The 21,096-nt window shown below is 37.5% G+C and overlaps 1 protein-coding gene across 1 annotated transcript; it reads left to right on the top strand.

The window, feature by feature from the left end:
- Nucleotides 1–6,442: 6,442 nt before the first annotated feature.
- LOC139140521 (uncharacterized) lies at nt 6,443–15,081 on the top strand. The gene is made up of 5 exons (XM_070709850.1): nt 6,443–6,984; nt 8,360–8,417; nt 9,971–10,111; nt 12,900–14,074; nt 14,800–15,081. The coding sequence occupies exons 1-4, from the start codon at nt 6,565–6,567 to the stop codon at nt 13,061–13,063; spliced, it is 783 nt and encodes a 260-aa protein (XP_070565951.1). The 5' UTR covers nt 6,443–6,564; the 3' UTR covers nt 13,064–14,074; nt 14,800–15,081.
- Nucleotides 15,082–21,096: the final 6,015 nt, after the last annotated feature.

The following is a 21,096-nucleotide window of genomic DNA, read 5'->3' as shown; positions in this document are numbered from 1 at the left end:
GGTGAGAATTAAAATATTCTCACTGACAGCGGTGAGAATTATAATAGATTTTCACCAATTGCGGGAAAACGTCATTTTCTCACTCCAGTCTCGCAATGTTTAACTATAGTGTAAGTCACACTGTTCCATGACACGAGTAGCAAAGTCAAACAATTGTCAAACAAATTTAACATCAAGTATTTTTACCGTATATATTTGCAGGCAGAAAGTGATAGAGAGTGCAACTGTAATACGACAATTTTGATAGTTTTTTTGCACATGTTTGCCATTGACGTCCACAGTTGTAGATCATGTGCGGTGTGTTTGACGAAAGACTTGAGTGCACTCGAGGTAAGAAGAAAGAGAAGATGTCCTCTTCTGAACAGATCGAAAAACTCACCACTGATCAAGACCCGTTGCATCGAAAACATTTCAATAAATTGTGACGCCCCAAGTTGCAAACTAAGCAAGACAAATGCGTCAAATTATTCCTTATTATATTTTACAACAGCAGTAATAGGATTGGACTACGTGGGGAACATGTCTCTCTTTTTTGTCACTCTTTGAAACATGTCAATCAGTCGTGATAATGTCAGATGATCTCACGACGACAAGTGCATGCTTGCGACACATATATTGTAAATTGAAAGGCAATAGAAATAAGAATATTCACAGTGAAGAAAGTTTGGAGGAAACAGTTTGTCGAACTGTTCAACGTTTTCCTTTTGGTATATTATTGCGAGCGCATTCTGTTTTCTAATACATACTTGGCGATCGGAAGAAGATCACAGTTCCGGTCATATACTGATGTCAAGCGACATGCTGCAAACTACAAAATAACAAAAGAAACTGTTGCATTTTATAGATTTGTTAGATAGTTAGACAATTTATGCATGTAGCAAACAATGTGTTTTGAACTCAAACACGACAGCACAGGCCATTCTGACAGCTACATGACATGACATTGTTTGTTATGACGTAATGATGTGTAGGGGGTATCTACTAATGACAAACCGTTTCATGAAATGGATACAGGAATATGTCAAAGGCATCAAACATAATTTAGTGAAGTTTTCAGACGTCTTCTTTCTGTAAAGCTTGAGCTTTACAAGTGCGATTGATTTGATATCTTTCTCAATATCATTTTGTCACAGCCATACCGCACACATGCTTGAGTACGCTGTAATGATGCCATTTATAATGCGAGCTAGTCTCTTCGGGCTACATTGTTATGTATATTTCCTAAACAATCAAAGAGAAAATGTTCAGAGGAAATTTGTATTTCTTAGAAAAACAAATCGACCTTGCAAAAAATTAGCTACTTCTGTTTTGTTGTTTTTATTATAATATACTGAGTGATGGGCATGTAACCATATGACTATAGGTCGAAGCAAAAACAGTCGTAGGATTACTGGCGGTTACCGAACCTCATTTTTGACCAGCCAATCCTCATCACATTTTAAAGCCATTAATGACATAAGGGTACAAAATATAAAATATTCATTTAAATCTGGCAAAATATACAAATCCGCGCAACCTCGAGTAAGAGTTGTTAAGTCATCAATTTTTGCATACTTCAAACAAGCAGCACTGTGGCAGGCGATGCCAATGCTATGTACTCGATTTCATTCAAGCAGTGGGGACATGGAGACATAATGTCTTTGTTGGCTGCTGTTTATCACAAAGGACTTCCCAGTAAATATTAAAGAAAATTCTTCTTGGTTTTTCTGGTCGTACAACACAGTTAGTCTGTATTGACTATGCTGAGAGTGTTGCTTTGTCGTGACTTGACGTGCAAGCGTCTCAGACTAAGGGACTGCCTGAGATATACAGTGGTATTTGGGCTATGGAGAACCTCACCGTGCAACGCCAATTATATTCGTTTAAATCTAAGCAACAACAACTTAAGCTTGTATAAAAGTTGCAAAAACCGGAAGACGTTGTAAAAAAAACCTTTTAAGACGACTATTAACGCATATAAGTTCATGGAAACTCCTTTGCCACTACACGTTGTCAATCTGTGGCTTTCGAAACAAAAGACTGACCACTCACCAGACTACATTAGGATTTATACCGCCCTTTTATAAAATAAAAAAGCCCATATTTTTAAGTATTTTAAACTAAAATACTTTAAAATAGACAGTACAAATTCTACTTTTATGCCCAATAAAACTACTATCTCATGATTATATGCATACATTTTATAACAAGAAAGAGCCCTGGTAAAAAGTGTGAAAAGAGAATAATCGTATTATTTTAACAACTGCCCAGTATCTTGATATTCCAAATGTAATTTTACCATGTGATTATTCGAAACTTAAGGCTTTTCCTAGCTCTGTACGCTCTCACTAACACTGACTCTTTTTTGACTAACACTACTGTATAGTTTTGGCGAGAAATCACTGCGTTATTTTTTGGTGACATAGTTTGAAATACGGTTTAGTGAAGACATCTCCAAAATCTAAAGTCGTCCAATCGGCAAACAAATCAAACTAATCAGTCATTCATTTTCGATTCCTTATTCGAGCAAAAACTAGGGTTGGAACTTGTACGCGGATGTACATTTTAAAAGCCTCTACACATAGGTGGCATATACACGGGCACGGGTTTATGTTCGGGAGAATACAGTATTGATTTGACCGTTTGTCTTTTATTATCTTTTGTATGAAGATAATGTACAACATATATGCTGTCAACTTATTTCGTTGTAGTCGAGGGGCATTCCTACGAGCAGGTATATTTATTACACCTTCAAAGGGTCTTGCCAACACAAGATCCATATTTACCAGTACATCCTAGGGAAACATTGGACTATAGATTGAAGTGTTGAGAATCCACTGTCTGGCTTTGTAAATACTTTTCATGCCTTGCAGTGTATATTAAATGCATCATTACAATAATGAAGTACCCTGGGAACTCAAGGAATGCCAGTGCATTTGTGAAAACAAGGCAAGCCTTTTTAACAAACAGAAAATACAGAAGCAAATTCACAGTTAGCCCGATACTAACCGTGACGTTTAGATTCAACACAAGCATAATATAAGTGGCCTTAGACATTCCAATACAAATATTTGACGTAATGTTCAGTTCGACAGATAATAGCAAAAATGCCTGTGAACGAGAACGATAATTTGTCAAAAACTGTAAAATAGAATTCCGAATGTTCACAGGTTAATTAATGATGACATGCGCGGCAGTCAAAATTGTACAAAAAATACAGTTACTAGAAACATCTAGACCTACGCATGCCACTGTTTCTTACGTGTTTCTGTGTCTGTGCGACTGTTTCTGTGTATCTGTGAGTAAATCTTTGTTCATGGCTCACAAAACCCTCAACCGATGTATGAGATTTTGTATGAGGGAATATCCACCGAAAGATTCAGTTCATTGAATTGTTGGACGCAGCCTGTAGATCGGATAATATGAGGATTTTGCAAAATTAATGATTTTGGTTCCGATGCAATATCTTGCCTGACAGGACACATTTTGTGACACAATAGGTCAACGCAAAGAGTACAATGTTGGGTGAAAATCTAAATTTTGCAGGCATTCCGCGAACTACCCATGGAAAGTTAATCGGCTTACTTTAAAGGCATACTGTCACCTGTTCCAGTTTTGCCACAGTTACCATGGAAAGAGATAAATCTAACCGATCACAGATTTTATGCGGGCGGCCGCTTTTAAAAAACAGCGCCCTCACATGGGCATTTCGAATGCCAAGGAACGCCCTTTGACCATATATGGGCATATTTAGATTACAGGTGACTGTATACCTTTAATAAATTACAAATTTTGGGGTGCAACAGAGGCCAACAGTGCTGTATGCATTTTGACACAAACCCGGGCAGGGCTGTCGCAAAACTTCCCGGACTGCTGACTTCAAAACTAAAGTGTGTATTTCTGCTTTATTTTTTAACATTAATGCTGTTGAAGAGAAACTTTTTGATCAAAACCCTCCACTCCTCAAATTTGAAGGAATGAATTTTTATATCCGACTCCGAACTTTTGACATCGCAACTCACGTAATTGCTTGTCGCTCGCTTTGCCAGAAAGAACGAACGACTTAAAACTTAGTAATTTATATCATGCTGAAAACTTTGATAACTTATATTACAATTTGCTTCCCAATTACGAAACCTTTACAATTACATTATCTGATCAATAAATGTGAATGGAGTCACAGTTATTCAGTTATGATCTTTTCACAAGCGGACCACCTAAGTCATACTTTGATTTTACGTAGATCAAAACATTCTCGTTTATACGAATGAGAAGGCTAATCGTATAGGCAAAACGAGATTGGGTTCAAACATTGTGCAAGGCTTCATGGTCTTACGTTTCATAGCCTCTGGTTGAATACCTCCCATGTATATGTAATGTAATATATGCTTCTATGTATTGTTGATTGAAAATGTACCCCTTGAGTGTCATGAAGAATAAAGATCGGAAAATGCGAGATAAAAACAGTAAAAAGCTCTACTCCCTTGTTATTGAGAAGTGACAACTCTGAATAGAGCGAATGTTTCACCTTGGAACATTTAACAAAGCTAATGCACGGCGCTTGAAGGAAGTGGCGCTCTAACAAAAGCATATTTGTTACAAGCCCTTTCAATATATCTGTGCAGTGTCCGACACGTGGTTAAACCTGAATAGCAATACTTCTATGCGCAGGACAAAAACTAAACTAATGTCTCCTATCTCCGTCAATCTATTTGCTCCACTCCAAGACCCCAATATGGTCTAGCACAAAAATCATCTGCTGATTACATGCAACATTTTACGCCTCTCAAGCTGATTTTTGTCCTTGTTCTTCGACCAGCAATGGCCCTTCACTCAGATTATCGACAACTAGTGCCACACTGATTGGCACTTGCTCAATGTAACAAATATTTCTTGACTTGGGGGAAATGGTTTGTTTCTCGGAATCACCACGTCTACATCGGTCGATTTTCATTTGATCAAAAGGCCTCAAGAACAACCGCAAATACTTGAGCATTGCACTTTATGAAAACGTTGAAAAAGAGACTCTACCTTTTTATTGGATGATACACTGGGTAAATTTGTTGGAAAAATTAATTTGTTGGAAAAACTAATTTGTTAAGAATCCAGTCTCATTGTATATCTTTTGTCCTCCAACGCATGACAAAATCAAAGGTATAGTCAATCTTATAACTGGTCTAAAAACTTTTTCGCGCGTAGATCACATTGTCTCGCCAAGAAAACGTCAGGAACAATGTTTTTCTCTCGAGCCTTCCGCTAAGGATTCTATCTTGAACGTGATCATTAACTTGAACTTTTTCAGAATATAGTTTGAGTGATGACTGAAAGATGCACAGAGGTTGCAGCACGACGTGGTTAATTCTCACCACAGAGAAACAAAAACTATCTATCTTTCTCTATGTTCTCACCTAGTTAGAGAATCTCTGAGTCGTTGACCGCGCTGGTACTTTGACAGACTCCCTAGCAATGTTACAACTATCCACGCCGGAGATTGTGAAATACGTACACAGGTGCCAACATATCCAATCAGACCAATGAAAAAGGCGATCACGTGTCATTTATCAAAAGATTTCAGCCGAAGCTATCGAGTGTGTGAAAATTTGGCGCACGAGTCACACCTATGAAATATTATATTACCATGCTCTGTCCATCGCATTTTAATTGTTTGAGCTGAGCCACGTGACGGCCCACAAATACACAGTAATGGTTTGTTTACATGCCCGTGAATATGAATAATATCGTAAACATAGTAACTTTACAGCTAAAACGAAAATCTTTATTTGTAAAAAGATCATAATCAATCACAAAATAAAATCGAACACTTGCGGGCCAAGTCTAGACACTTTTTTCAAAAAAAAAATCTCCGGATCGGCAAATTTTTTACAGCGCGCGTACGACTCACTGATAAGTTCTGGGGCTTCGTTTGTCGTTCTCATGGGAAATTTCCGTAAATTTGGACGTTTTGGGGGAGTTTGTCAATAATATAATGGAACGAAATAACAGACTCTTCGCTGACCATCAACGTTTATTTATGGTGCGGACGAGAGGAGAGCCAAAATTAACGGGCTCGGCAAGCTTCGCCCGTTAATTTTTGGCTTTCCTCTCGCCCCTACACATAAATAAACGTTACTGGTCAGCGCGTCGTCCTTTATTTCTATATTATCTAGTTTTCTGTAGTGTCAGGTAATGTGAGGGAAAAATCTTGATGAAAAAGGCATCACAACTGTAAAATCTAGCTACAAATATCATTAAAGTAGCTTCCGAAGAAGAATAAAATGACAACACAGACCCTAAAAATGTAAAATATAGTTCTGGGTTCAGATTGTACAAAGTACTATTTATGTATGTGTAAATACTGTAAATAGGATGACGCAGACAAAGAATCCCATTGAACTGCACTGTGACATGACTCTTACTGCATGCATACGTCGCTCCACTGGAGCCTGCTACCTCCATGACACAAGTAATATTTTAATATGAATAACAGGCAGGTCAAAGGTCGTTAACGGACTCGTGCTGTATACAAAACCATCTGGAAAGACTGTCTTTCTCCAGCGGCCCAGTATACGAAAAGGAGACGAGAATATGGGAGCTGCTTCCTCACCAGTCACCGTGTTTTCTGTAAGGCGAAGACTAGGCGATGTATCGACATCGACCATAATTTGGCTTCTTTCAATACAGACGTTCGTGGTTCTAATAATCTACCCGTACATATTCGTCATGATCGTAAGGCATTTTCAGCAAGATATTGCCGAGTTGGAGGCCCTCATGCAGGAGACAAAGGAGATGAATGATGCAGGTACGCTTCGAGAGAATCGAATGGAAAAAATAACGCAAAGAAGAGGTCATGTGGTCGCCATTAATGATATGGGATTCACCTGGTACCAAATGGACGATACACAACGTGATAGATTAGATAAAAACAGTATTAATCGTGGCAGAGAAGCAAATATGGGCCCGAAAGAACTGTGTGCTTCGGATCAGCTACAAAAGGAACTGAGAATGGTAAATTATTAAATCTATACAGCTAAGCACACTCTTCCCTCTTTTACTTGTCACCTAGTTATGCGTTAATGGAAGGCAACGGTGATGTTTGGCTTTGTCTTTTCAATGGCGAAGTAGAGGTAGAATTTTTCAGTTAGAGCCGAAAACATGTTAAATCTTGCTTGTAATTATCAGGCCTGCATCGCGAATCACGTACAACACTTTCAATGAAAGTGTACGATACATCAGATTCAGGTTGTTTTTGTCATTCCATCTTTATAATGTACTGTTTACGCCGTATAGGCTGTATCTCTATAGGTTGTCTATTTTTAATACTGCCTTGCCTTTCAAAAGTTGGAAATGCTGGTTTGTGACCTAGTTCCTCAGCTCTAATGGACGTTCCATTCACAGGCTCTTAGTAAAAGCATTGACGTGGAAGGTGTTCTCTTACTACTTGACTGCTAGTCTGAGGACTTAGGCTTGCACTTAAGAGATGCCATGGCAACCGTCTTGCTTGTTGTTTTAAAATATGTGGATAGACTTTGACGGAAATTGCAGTCTACACACTAAAGTAAATTACTTTTACGTTAAATTTGCGATATCTCATCAGAACACAAAGATTGGAACCTGTTCTCAAACACCGTAACTTTTGTACAGCGAGCAGATACATATAGACACATAAGCCATACTGGCGGGACAGCATTGAATGCAACAAATAACTGTATGATTTATTTTTTTTGTGTGTGCCATAAGGATCGACACTATGATCACTTGAACTTGATTTTGTCAGTAATGCGACACATCATTTGCATATTACTAGAGGTATCGACTAACACTTCTGTTTCCATGGCAAAGTGATTTCGATAAGAGTAAGAATCTGCTGTACACAGAGGTGTTGTTGAGTGATTCTTGATTCCTAATGTGTGAATTAGGTTTTAAATACACGCATGCCATGTAGTCCAGGTCAAAAAGAGACCTATTCATCAGTTAAGTTATAGTTGAAAAGAATCACACAAACAGACGCCCGTGTTGCCTTACTTCTTCTTTTTGAGTGACTTCCTGTTTTTTCACAATCTGTCTTATCGCAGACACCAAAGGCTTTCCTCGAAGTTGCATTGTGTTTTGACCCTAAGCCTTTCAAAAACTAAGCTTTTTAAATCCCTTTTCCTTTATGACTGCTTCATACCATGAAAAGTTCATCACAGACATAAACACAGAATTGCGCGAACTGACGCATGCATAGAGAATACTAATGTTTTCTCATTTTCTTTCTCCCATGAAATTACAGCAAAGTGGCTTCCCTGTATTGCCGTGTCTATAATCGTGATACGTTGGTATTCACTCAAGATCTACTCCTTTCATATTAATAATGATTTATTTTGAATTATTTCTTCAGGAGACTCTGAAAATAATTTATGAAGAACGACGTCGCAGAAACAAGCAATTCAATCCAGGTCAGCAACTTCTGCCTTCAGTTTAAATTTTGCATTTTGTGATTTGTCGAATAATAAAAAAACCCAGTGATATGAATGCTAATGTACGTGTTCCCCCGGACGTCCCAAAGAATTACATGTAACAGCGACCGAAACAACTCAGGCTTATCAGCTGACAATTACCCTACCTAATAAAATTTACGCTACACGTCATATGTTCCATGTTTATCCATTGAACTTTACTATTTATCAGAATTTACCTGGTGTTTTGCAGTCGTATTTAAAAGCTCGCATCACTCCTATTACTTATCAATCTAATGACTATATCCGGATAATAGCATTTGCCCATTACACACAATAACGTAAGATTCTATTTATAGATTGGATATTTCGTAGATAATCAATAAACTTTTTTCTGTGAATGAGACTAGTGTTTGCTTACTAAATATATCCAGACATTCCATTAACAAGACTTATCGGTATATATTTACAAAATGTCAACTACGAACGGCTATCGGAATGCAATGAATCACATAGCGATGACTTCGACGAGAAAAATGTGAGATAGATGTTGGTTATTCGTAGGTTTTGAACATATATCAAAGATAAAAGAACCAGTTATTTCCAGTTAAAACCGACCTACGGTAAAAAGATATTTTAAAGCATAGTCGATAACAACATTCCCGTTCACATTGTTGTTCACCCATCGATAAAACATCATCGTTCAACGAATTGCCCGTCTCACAAGCTGGGTAGACACTTCGCGTCTCATAGGGACGTCTGACAAATATGTCGGCCATGGAAACATAGGAATTTAATCGCTCTGCCATCGGCATACTCTGATTAAAGACAACATAACAGACTCTGAATTTCTCATGGGGTATTCTTCTTCTACATAACGACAGTGTTATCTATATTGTGTTATCATCGATAAAATATGCACGAGATAATGTTACAAGGTTCAGAAGAGTTCACATGGCCGTATACAGACTGGCTTCTGTGCAGAATGATAACAAAATGACTTCATCATAACATCACCGTCACGCTCACGCATTCTATTGTCGGCAAAGCTTCTTGTGACTATGACCGAAAATTACCCAAATTCTAATGTTAATCGAAACCAGAGCGATGAATATAATTACTATCACGTTGACGTCATGTGAAAATAAAAAAAAAAAAACACTATGTAAATATCATTAAGAAAGACGGTCGAGATAACCCAAATACAGATATTTGCATGGGAAGAGTTTAAAATAACGTTTGACCTAATTACTTGTTTACCTTTACTTCTGCTCTGTAGGATTACTATAACTATGCCTAGTTTAATCTATTAACAGAATTTCCAAAATATTTTTTTCTGAAAAAAGGCTAAAATGAGATCTCTTTTCAATAGAAAAGTGTCACTACATGAGTATGTATAAAACAAACCATCTTTTAAATTAATCGGCGTTGGAGTACAGCTATTACCCCATGGATAGACTCAACGTTTATTCAGCTTCCCTGGAAACTTGAAATCAAATGAAAGACAATGCCGACCTCCTTGTATTGACTGTACACTGTCTTACACATCGTAGGTGTTACTCTTGGCGCGTTAGAGCGACTGATCGTCAACACGATAGCTGGAAACCATTCACAGAGCGGACTCACAAAGCTACCCTGGATGGGTCTTCCTGTCGCTGTTCATCTGACAAGCAGAGCTGAAGGTTTCTTTGGAAGTAAGCAGTCTTCTTGTTTTCGCTTTCTTTGCTAGGGGTTTCGATCACCTTTTGTATTTGAAACTCGGAGAGGAGTTAATATACGCATAATAGTTGTTTTCTTTCAACTTAATATTCATTCTTCTCCGTGTCTTTGGGGTACGTGTAAGATACTTCAAAAGAATGAACAGAAAAGATGATGATTAAAATGTTTTTATTTAAAGGTAATGCAACTGTTGGATGTAGATTATCCGTGAAGTGCGGTAAGACTCAACTGCTATTTCACAGACGCTTAATAATCCGACTTGGCCTCTTTATTCTCTCTCTCTCTCTCTCTCTCTCAAATAACTATCTATCTATCAATCATCTACTATCTGTCTGTCTTTATATACCTCTATCATATCTATCTTAGATCTGTACTATCGATATTCTTCCATTCATCCACAGTGTTATTTTTGTTCTAGATGGAAACAATAAAAGATATAAAGTATCCTAATATTGCATACGAATTAAAACCAATACTTCTGTAAATGTTGTAGTTTTAATCTTCCTACTTTATTTCCATCTCACGTAAGTCTTATAAGTAACAATTTAAACGCATATTTTAGCACTGTTTCTGTAACTCGTAAAATTATTCTCTGACAACAAGAGACAGGCAGTCAACATTCATGTGTTCTGTTCACGTGATGATGACGCAGGATATCGCGATTTCTAGTGTGCAGTATTAGAATATACTCGTTTACACACCTGAACTGATGTATAGTGTACGTGTTTCATTGGTCAATACGTATTCAACGCCCATTATGGACCAGTGTACGCGACGAGCATCTCGACAACACACTTGCAGAACATGACGTCATCTAAGGTCAAAAGGTCAGACTCAGGCAAAACATGCAAAGAGAAAGAGAAACCAGCTTCTGTGTGATTTAGGCCGCTTTACCTTGTAAAGCATTAAGTTGGATGAAATGAATTCTTGTAACATTCTCTTGACAATCTGTTGAATTGTCGTTTGAGATGTGAAAAGTGCCCGTTCTTTCATATTTTAGTCAAAATTATCCAAGTATACTGACACAGCCACAGCGTGTTTGATTGCAGAACACTTGGGAAACGGCTTCAACAAGTTTATAGTTAACTAATTAAAAATATGTTGGTCTGATCGGCTAGAGTACCTGTTGTGGGAGAGGGGCTGTGGCTGAAGCCATAGTAATCGGGTCGGCTGTATTTATGTCTGCATTAAATTTTCGCTATTTTCATGAGAGAGTTACTGTAAATAGGCAACCGTATCATATGCACAGTCCCTCCATCACGTGATGGAGGCTTAGGGACTGTGCATTCTCATTTGCCGTAAATAATCACCTCTCGTGACTCGGTGATTGTTTCCCGCTAAACATGCTGAAGAGTTATTATTCACCACCGAGTACCGTTCATAATCTCCACATCCGGAGACACATTGTGTACAAAGCTTAGCTTTGTCCGTCCACAGACGTTACGCACTCTTGACATGACCACCGTGTATACCAGGGAACCCATATTTTACTAGGTTCCACAATGAGTAGATAAATGGTTACCCATTATGTTTCAATCACCATGGCAGCGCTATTATTTTAGCCATTTCAATTCGTTAAGAGGGCTTTCGGATGTTGACATTACAAAGATACGGGCAGCTGGCCGAGGTTGCTAGCATGGTATCCGGGGGGGGGGGGGCGATTAGAGCTTCGGATGGGGTAGTTTAAGTGGAAATACATACAATCACGTGACAACGTTCACGGAATTGAGTAGAGATTTAATGCATACCCAAAGCCAAAGCCCTCCCTTTCTTTCACAGTCGATTGAGTGAATGTTTTCCAGAACAGGTATATTCGACTTACATATGAAACAATATGCACTACGGATACTTCTTTTACCAATTAGACCATCACCCCAAGATGTAATGGTCCCTCCCTTATAGTTGTACATAAAGACTGCAAAAGTTGACCTAAATAGGTCAAATTTAAATGACGGACCCCATACTTGGCACATTGTTGACGTCGCGCACTATCATCACTAGTAACATTGTCGGTTGCTTTTTCAGCTTGTACCCTTATTGTCACATTTCCAATCACGACACCAGCTGACCTCATTTGATCTTTACCGCTTTGTAATAATTTCAAACGATATTTGAGGATTATCCCCTTCCGGCAGCCATTCAATTGAATGTGTCAGTTGAGATAGGCTAGGCATCGGGGACAGATTGACTCTCAAATGTTTGCAATACTTGTGTGGGTTCATTTTGAAGCTCTTGGAATAAAGACAGTTTTCAACGTCATATTGAGAAAATCGAAACACTTTTTGTTAAGAGAATATAGAAATGGTAGCTATTTTGATTTTCAAATATCAGTAAATTTCAGGAAATATGCTTCTCTGGTACCAAAATTTGCACGCTGACCCTTAATTTGTGTTCTTGATTTTGAATGAGAATGGTCGAAAGTTTAATTTAGGAAAGTTTGAGCGAAAGTTCAAGCCTTTCACTTTCGAGGCGCATACTACCTTAATGTTCATGAGAATACTAACGAAACGATAGGGATCGAATAAGTCTATTAAGTGCTCTTCGATATTCACTGAACTTCGACCTTTGCTAAATATTATCCTAGTTCCAAAGCTGTGGGTTGCGTGAGTATATTGCGTTGCAAGTTCAATAACATTACAGTGTATGGATTATAACGTACCAACTCATTTGCATAACAGGTTTTGAAGTTTTTGAGACAACAGATGTGATTATGTGTAAAAGACAAATTTCATAACGCCGAAACACACTACTTTCTTCTCCTAGACATGGAAATCCGGAATGAAACAGGTAAGTTTAAAGTGGGACCATGGGAATCGCTATACGGGCAATCCTTCAGCCTTCATGTTGGAATTGACGACTTCGATATAATCATTCCAAAATCCGGATTCTACTATATCTACTCACAGGTGAGCATATTATTTGATTGAATGTTACATCACGTAAGTTTAAGGAAACAATAATCGGACTTCGCATGCCGATTTTACAGTGAACCTTTATGTCCAGAGAGAAGATACACGTTGTGCTATGGAAGTTCTCACCATTTGTTAGGTGTTGGTCTGATTCATTTAATTTTATTTCATCTCGTATCGACATTATTAGACTAGTTTGTGAATTTAGCAAATTTTGACCTTTCATAGCGTTTCTGAAATCGTATCAAATTCATTTTAGATTCATCTCACCGATATGTTAATCAATTAATATATGGCATATCAAACTGTCTGCCAAGTCAAATAGGCGAGAAATTAAAAGCAGTGTTCGGTTTAACTACCATTTGTAATTGAGTTACAGTCTAATTCTGTTTTGCGTTATGCCAAACGAATTGTCCCGTGAGGGCGCTCTCAGTTATCCGCTGGACTCGAAAGGGGCTTCAACCAATGCATTCGTGAGAAATGTCAAATGTTAATTATTCCCCAAAGATAAGTCGCTCTTGTGTAAAAGTCGTGTAAAAGCTACAGGTCGAAGTCTATTTGTCGACAGATACTGAAAAACTATAGTATGATTTTTTCTTTCTTAAATCATTCCTTATTGAATCCCATCGATCTGAAATAAATAACAAGAGAGTGAATCAGTAGTACTTTCATGTCATGATCACGAATCACTGCGGAAGATTGATCGCCGTGGTCATTGCGGTTTTTGGTATTTAATTATTAATGTCTCATGGACTGTTACTGTCGTAGCTTTAAAAATGCGATTATAAAATAAATTTACAAATGGCCAACGTTCTTTAATCGTATACATTTGACACATTCTGTATCACAGTCTACATTTTACTCCTGGTTATAAAATTCGCTCAGTTTGCTTGAACATGTAAAGCTGACAGATTCAATAAGATGCATTCATTCTTTTATTATAAATATAGTCTTTCTTCCGAGATGAAAGAGGTGACGTAGAGAAAGGGGACTTTCACATCGACGAATATTTGCACTACACTGTACTTGGTAAGGTTTCTCTCACTTTAATAAGTTCGTCGCCCAGTGAATATAAAATCCGCCACCACAAATTTATAGTAGTTACAAACGCAATTAGTTTGTTTAATGAGATTATTTGGAACTACATTACGTGCCCCAAAGAGGCAAAATGTTTGCCTACAATGAAGATATCAGCTGAGCTGGAAGTATAGTGATTCTTTTATCTTTTCTATTTGCCATCATACGTCACCAACAGCGCCTCCAACCCTGGGTAATTTTATAGCAAAAGCAAACATTTTCATGTATATATTCAAAGGTATTGGTAATCTCAGAGCTATGCATGGTATGAAGTGTCACATTGTAGATACACTAAATATCAATTGTGCCAAGTTCATGTGAACTCTGTGTTCATATATTGACCACAGGAGCGTGTTAAAGACGTGCAGTGGACAATGTCTTCACTTATTGATGAACACACGAAAAGCGTTTTTGATTAAATTTAGCAAGTAGTATAAGTAATCGTTATTTGTACGGTGGGCCTCTTGTACAAATGACGATAGTAATAGTGATGATGATGACAATTACCTTTTGATAATACGAAAGTGCCACTATTTGTTCAAAATCAAAGGACTGATGCCAGGTGATAGCATGATTGTGTAAGAGACAATAAACTCTATGACCCACTGCTTATTCCTCGAATACTTAAAGTGTCAAAACTAACCTCACCACATTTCTGAAATTTTCTTTTTCAAAAGAAAACATAGCATATACAGCAGAACCTATCAATTTAATGAAGAGTGGACGTACCACAGCAGGAAGGGACAACTCGGAGTATTATTACAGCAGTTTTCACGCTGGTGTATTCAGACTTCGAGAAGGAGACAGGATTTATATGAAAGTCTATCTTCTCAGTGACGAGGTCAGGTTAGACTGCCGCCAAGATGCAACGTACATGGGACTGTATCTCGTCAGTGATGACGGGTAGTAAATTTGATATATAGGCTATGTCACAATTTTTCCGCACAACTCCTATATATAAGGGTTCCATGAAATTTAAATCTGTACGAATTTTTGTTTATTGTCATCTTCCACTGTGTCGTGTTAGTTAGTCTGCCAAAACTTTATTCGAAATTCAAATTATAAAACTGATACTTAACCGTAGATCAAAACTTGCGAGACACATCGTACTGCCTGAAAGTGCACTGCCAACATGTACGTAAAAGTGTAATAAAGCTATCGTAGTTCTAACTTTAAACACACATTGACTTTCTTTATTTCTTTCTTATGAATTAAAGTATTTTTCGCTACATATATTGTCAGTACAACAAATGCTGAACGATATGACTTGCAAATTCAGGACCTAGTGTTCCATCGTATTGCAAGACAAATATGATAATGAGAACTTTAAGAGGTCCTGATTAAATGCTTAATCGACAAAATCAGTAGTACATTAGAGTAGATTTTAAGCAGGATAAAGATCTCATAGTTGGGTTCTTCTTGTGCATAAAGCCCAACCAAAGAGCACTTTGAAGTCCCGAATTTGCTAAACCCTATTTGACGGAAATCTTGGGCACCTATTCAGTTCCTACCAAGCTCCAAAATGTGACTCCCCCCCCCCGAACGGAGAAACCTCAATGCAACCAGTGTAATGGACCAGGCATATCAAAATAAAAGTTTACAAAACTAAAACAAACAAACAAACAACGAGAACGATTATTCACAGAAGATGCTAGAACAACCAACGCTGCGATTAGGCCATTCTCGCTACTAGAAATTGCGCCCTCACCGCTCAGGGGCAAGGTGACAAGTTTAAAGGAAATGAAAACCGTTAACTTTATTAATTATTTCAGCATATGGCAGGCAGTATCAAATATCATCATACTGGTGTCTAAATTGCAATATGAGCGGTGCGCAGTGCTTCATCTGATAAAAATCAGACATAAAGTGATGGGAAATTAGCATTCAACCTTGATCGGGGTGGTGAAGGGGATTTGAGAGCGGTGAGCATTGGGTACTTTTAGGAGAGCGTTTAAACACTAGCCGACAGGAGCAATTGGTAGAATCTACTAGCATGAATATTGCGTGAAAAATACGCATATTTCTCAGTTCTTCAAAACAAGTATCGTCATTGTTCAGATTTTTATATTTGTTTTTCACTAGTTAATTAAAACAAGTAAATAAAAGAAAAAAAGAGGGTTCCGATCTTTTGAAAGTTAGTCCTGAAGACATCCCATCCCACATCCTACACTCAATCAAACATCTAATAGTGTGATGTTTTGTATGTTAAAAGCACTGAATCTATATCAATTTAAATTCGAAAAAGTTAGCGTTGAATGACACGATTTGGTGATATTAGAACAACTGTCACACGGGTTGTGTATATTTTTGCATTTTGCTTATCTTTTTTCATAACACCCCTCCCATTTTCCGTCCCGCGTAAATATGACGGCTCTCTGAGACGATGGAGCGATCATGTAGTGGTCACACTATTGCTGCTTTTAACGTGATGCGTGGACAATGCACAAATACCTACGCACCAACTATGTTGTTCCAGAAACTATGCCCTATAAAAGAAAAGAACCAGGAGTCACTAAAGAGGTTACCGCCCTGCTTTGCGGTATGAACCCTTGCAAATAGTATATTTACTTTCCGGGAATAGTAACAATCATGTAAGACCGACGATCATGTCAAGGGAACGCCTCACAGGCAGATGTTTGGTTAAGGTTTGTAGCACAAACCTTTCCAGAATATCAAATGACAGAGATGACGGGTCAGAAAAACTTGGAATCGACGAGATTACATCTCGTCAGTAAATATCGAAACGAAGCTAGCGGTCGGGGGATCATGATGTTGATAATACATTTGAAAAACTTACTTCTATAACACTTGTATGAGTAGAAGTGTAAAAAATAAGCAAAGCTTATTCCTTTTCTAATTGCAATTTCTGATCGATGACCTTTTGGGAAACTTACACTGCCATTAGTAGAGCACCTGTTCAGGGATTCGTCGATAATTTGTTGTTACAAAATTAATTTGCATAAATGTCTGTTGGCACCTTCACTTGTTGACTTTTGCGGATGATTTCTTCAATAATTCACTGTCCGAAATCTCGAAGTTCTAAATGAAGTTTGATTTTCATTCTTCAACAAAACTAATTTTGAAAATGTAGGATGTGTTATGCGTCAAAAATGTTAACATTTCCAAAGGAATCATGCAATATTTAAGTATCAGTTGTGAGAACCCAGTTTTACAAGATGGAACGTGAATTTCAAATCTAAATAAAGGTACGAGTATGTATTGATTAATTGTAAAATTACTCATACTTTAATTTGATAAAGGTATTATAAAAGTTTGTTTTATTACTTTTTCTCACGAACTGCGACAATAGCCCTGACTCCAATCACGCGGATACGGGTGTAAATACGTGCTGTTGTCAGACATTGTAAGCTATGTCGACAAAACAATACGGACACAAGTGAAGAAGTTGAACAAAGTGGTAGAAATATCTACCTGGATTATATTAAAATGTATCATATCAGTCCTGAGGCTAACCCACAGACATTAAACTCAAAACTATGGCTTACTGTTCGCTTTCAGTGATCTATTACCCTTGGCTTGTATAATTGCTTGATTTGGACAGGAACTTTGCCACCCTCGGTATGTTCAGTTCTTGCGCTTAGACGATGTTTAGACATGTTTACTTAGAAAATAATCTATCGACACTCTTTGGGCAGAAACAAATATACACCAACAAAACATACGTTTGAAATATCGCCTTTATTTTGATAGAAGCACAGTTATCATGCCTGTCAATTGTCAATGAGATTTCATTACATCATTATAGTTGGGCAATTTATGGGATCTGTGTGACTGTCACCCTTGTTTAGGGCGACACCACTGGTGTAGGAGTGTTTTCCCATGTGCATTGAGCATAACCCATGCATAGCTACTCCAAAAGAGTTGAGAGGAGGCCGCTTAGGTACGTATGAAAACTATAGACCTTCCGGCCCATATGCAAATTAATTATCATAGTCACAAATTTACACAGAGAGTACGGAAAATCAGACCTGTAGCTCTGTTTGGCTAGCCCTAAATTAGGTATACACATAATTAATGAAGTACAGGTATGGCACTATAAGGTCCCCCATCATACCAAATATGAAAGGTATAGCACTTGTAGTTACTGATTTATAGGCATATATGCATATATGCATATTCGAGGTCAAAGGTAATTTTGTCAAAAACTTTCCTCCTTCAGTTATCTCTGTGTATCGAAAATCAGACATCTAGCTCTACTGGCTAGCAAAAATTATATATGCATATAATTAATGAGGTACAAGAAATGGCCGGCCATAGACATTTTGTCAAAAAACGTGGTTTCCTTACGTACCCCTGTATACCAAAAACCAGCCTCTAGTTTTATTGGCAAGCCAATAATTAGACATGTGTATATTAAAATGAAGTAAAGTATGATGTGAGGGTCAAAGGTCAACAGTACCCGAAATATAGGTGTTTAGTTTGGTTCCATACCTTAGATTGTTCGATTGCCCTCTCAGAATCTTATATAGTCTAGAAAGAGATATGGCCATCATAGCTAAGTTGCAGAGATATAGGGCAGGCAAAAGGTCATTGAAAAATGTGAAAAATAATACTGTAAAATATTCTTCTCAAAATCGACATTGCCTGTGACCTTGAATCCGGCATGAAGGAGCCCTGCCTTTGAATTGAAGATGACAGCCAGGTCACATGACCAGGGTCAGGTGCACCAGAACTCTGTAGGCTTAATAAGCCCTGCTACTCTGAAAAGGCAGCGCACAAAGGTTTTGGAGATCTAGTTTGGCAAAAAGAGACGGAAGAAGAAGAAGAAAGTTGAACCCTAGTAGATACAAAAGTGACCCAAGCCCAGGGAACTTTGGCCCCTATAAAGGTACGAGTATGCATTGGTTTGTTGTAAAACTGCCTATACTTTATTTGGATTAAGGTATTATGAAAGTTCGCTTCATTACTTTTTCTCACGGACTGCGACAATAGTCCTGACTCAAAATCACGCAGATACGGGTGTAAACACGTACTGTTGTCAGACATTGGTGGGTGTGTCGACGTTTAAGCAAACATAAGCAAACAATACGGACACCTGGTGAAGTAGTTTAAATGTAACATATCCATATCTGGCAGGATAATATACTCAAAAACCATATCAGTTAAAGTAATTCAAATTACAACATTAACTCTTAATTGTGATCGCTTTTCAAAGATCTCCTACCCTTGTGTTATTCTTACATTTGGACTTAAACTTGTTGAAGTACATTTTCTTAAACTTGTTGAAGTACATTTTCCATCCTAGCTAGATATCTCTGATATGGGTCATTGAGTAAAATATTGAGACATATTTATTTCAGAAAAAAAATCTAGCTGTGGAAATCCAGCTGTCAGTGTTTGGGTAGGTCTATGCGTGTCATCAAAAGGTCAAACCTGCCACGGACAGCTGCGTTTCCACACCTAAAATGTTCGGTCCACCTTGTTTGTGCAGTGAGAAACATACACCACAAAACATATGTTTGAAGTCTTGTGAATGCGAGTAGTACCGCGCATATCATACCATTTCGCTTTTTCTTATGAACAAGATTTTGGTAAAGTCCCACTGTTGGATAAATTATGGAGATAGTGTTAGTCCTGTTCAGGTAGTCACCGCTTGTAGTATTTTCTCCCTGTGCATTGGACACCGCTCGTGCAGAGCGACTCTAACACGGTCAATAGGACGATGCTTAACTTACGTGCGTACAAAAACTAACCTTCGCTCTATTTTGACGTAAAGAGAAGATAGAAAGGATTCCAGACCCTACCTAGGTAATTGGATTACAGATCATCCCAGGTAAATATTCTAAGGCGTTTCAGTTAAACGTCCTAATGCCCTCTTAATAATCGTCATGCAAACTATTTGTGAAAAACAAAGAAAACGAGAGTAAAGACGGAGCTAAACCTGCATTTGTCGTTAAGGTAGTATGTGCCTTGTGGAAAGCATTTCCAGCAGCCAAATATTTACAATATTTCTACTCGTCGATTGTTCTCATGGACTCATTGAGCAGCCTGCGCAGTAAACAAAGTTTTTTACCCTCGCTGTTGGAAATACTGTGCGCTGTTGGAAATTCTCCGCGCTATTTAAAATTTCCGCGCTTCTGGAAATTTCCGCGATGTTGGAAATTTCTGTCTACTGTTTAATTTTTCTAGTGTTTGAAATTTGTCTCTGACAATTGAAGACCCATAAGGTCAAGATATGTTTTTTGTCGATAGAGTGTACCTGGCGCTAAATGTAAAAAAATTAATTTACACAATCATGCTTTTTTTTAGAATAGAAAAGATGAAAAATGTATATATAGAGAGGAATTGTATATATATATATATATATATATATATATATATTATATATATATAATATATAATATATATATAATATTATATATATATATATATATATATGTTTGTGTGTGTGCGTGTGTATACACACACATACAGATACATTGCCCCACACGTTTGCTTATGCATACACATACATACATATAGAAAAAATACGCGCACGCATATAGTGTATTCATTCATACATGTAGAATACATACATACATACATACATACATACATACATACATACATACAATACATACATACATACATACATGCGTGCATGTATGAATGCATACATATGCATACACATAATCATACACGCACGCACATCTTGTATTCATTCAGACATGTAGAAAATATACCAACATACAAACGTACATACATACATACATACATTACATACATAGGGCTCCTACTTTGATAAAGGTCTACATGTCTGAATGAATACACTTTATGCCTGCACGTATGATTATGATATAAATATATATATATATATATAATATATATATATATATATATATATATGTGTGTGTGTGTGGTGTGTGTGTGTGTGTGTGTGTGTGTGTGCGCGCGCGCATGTATGTGTATGTGTGTTTGTGTGTGTGTGTGTATAGGTGTGTGTGTGTATTGAGTGTATTGTATGTTTGTATGTA

Source organism: Ptychodera flava, chromosome 9, assembly GCF_041260155.1.
Source record: "Ptychodera flava strain L36383 chromosome 9, AS_Pfla_20210202, whole genome shotgun sequence".
Classification (NCBI taxonomy): Eukaryota; Metazoa; Hemichordata; class Enteropneusta; family Ptychoderidae; genus Ptychodera; species Ptychodera flava.
This window is presented reverse-complemented; position numbering and strand designations above follow the sequence as displayed.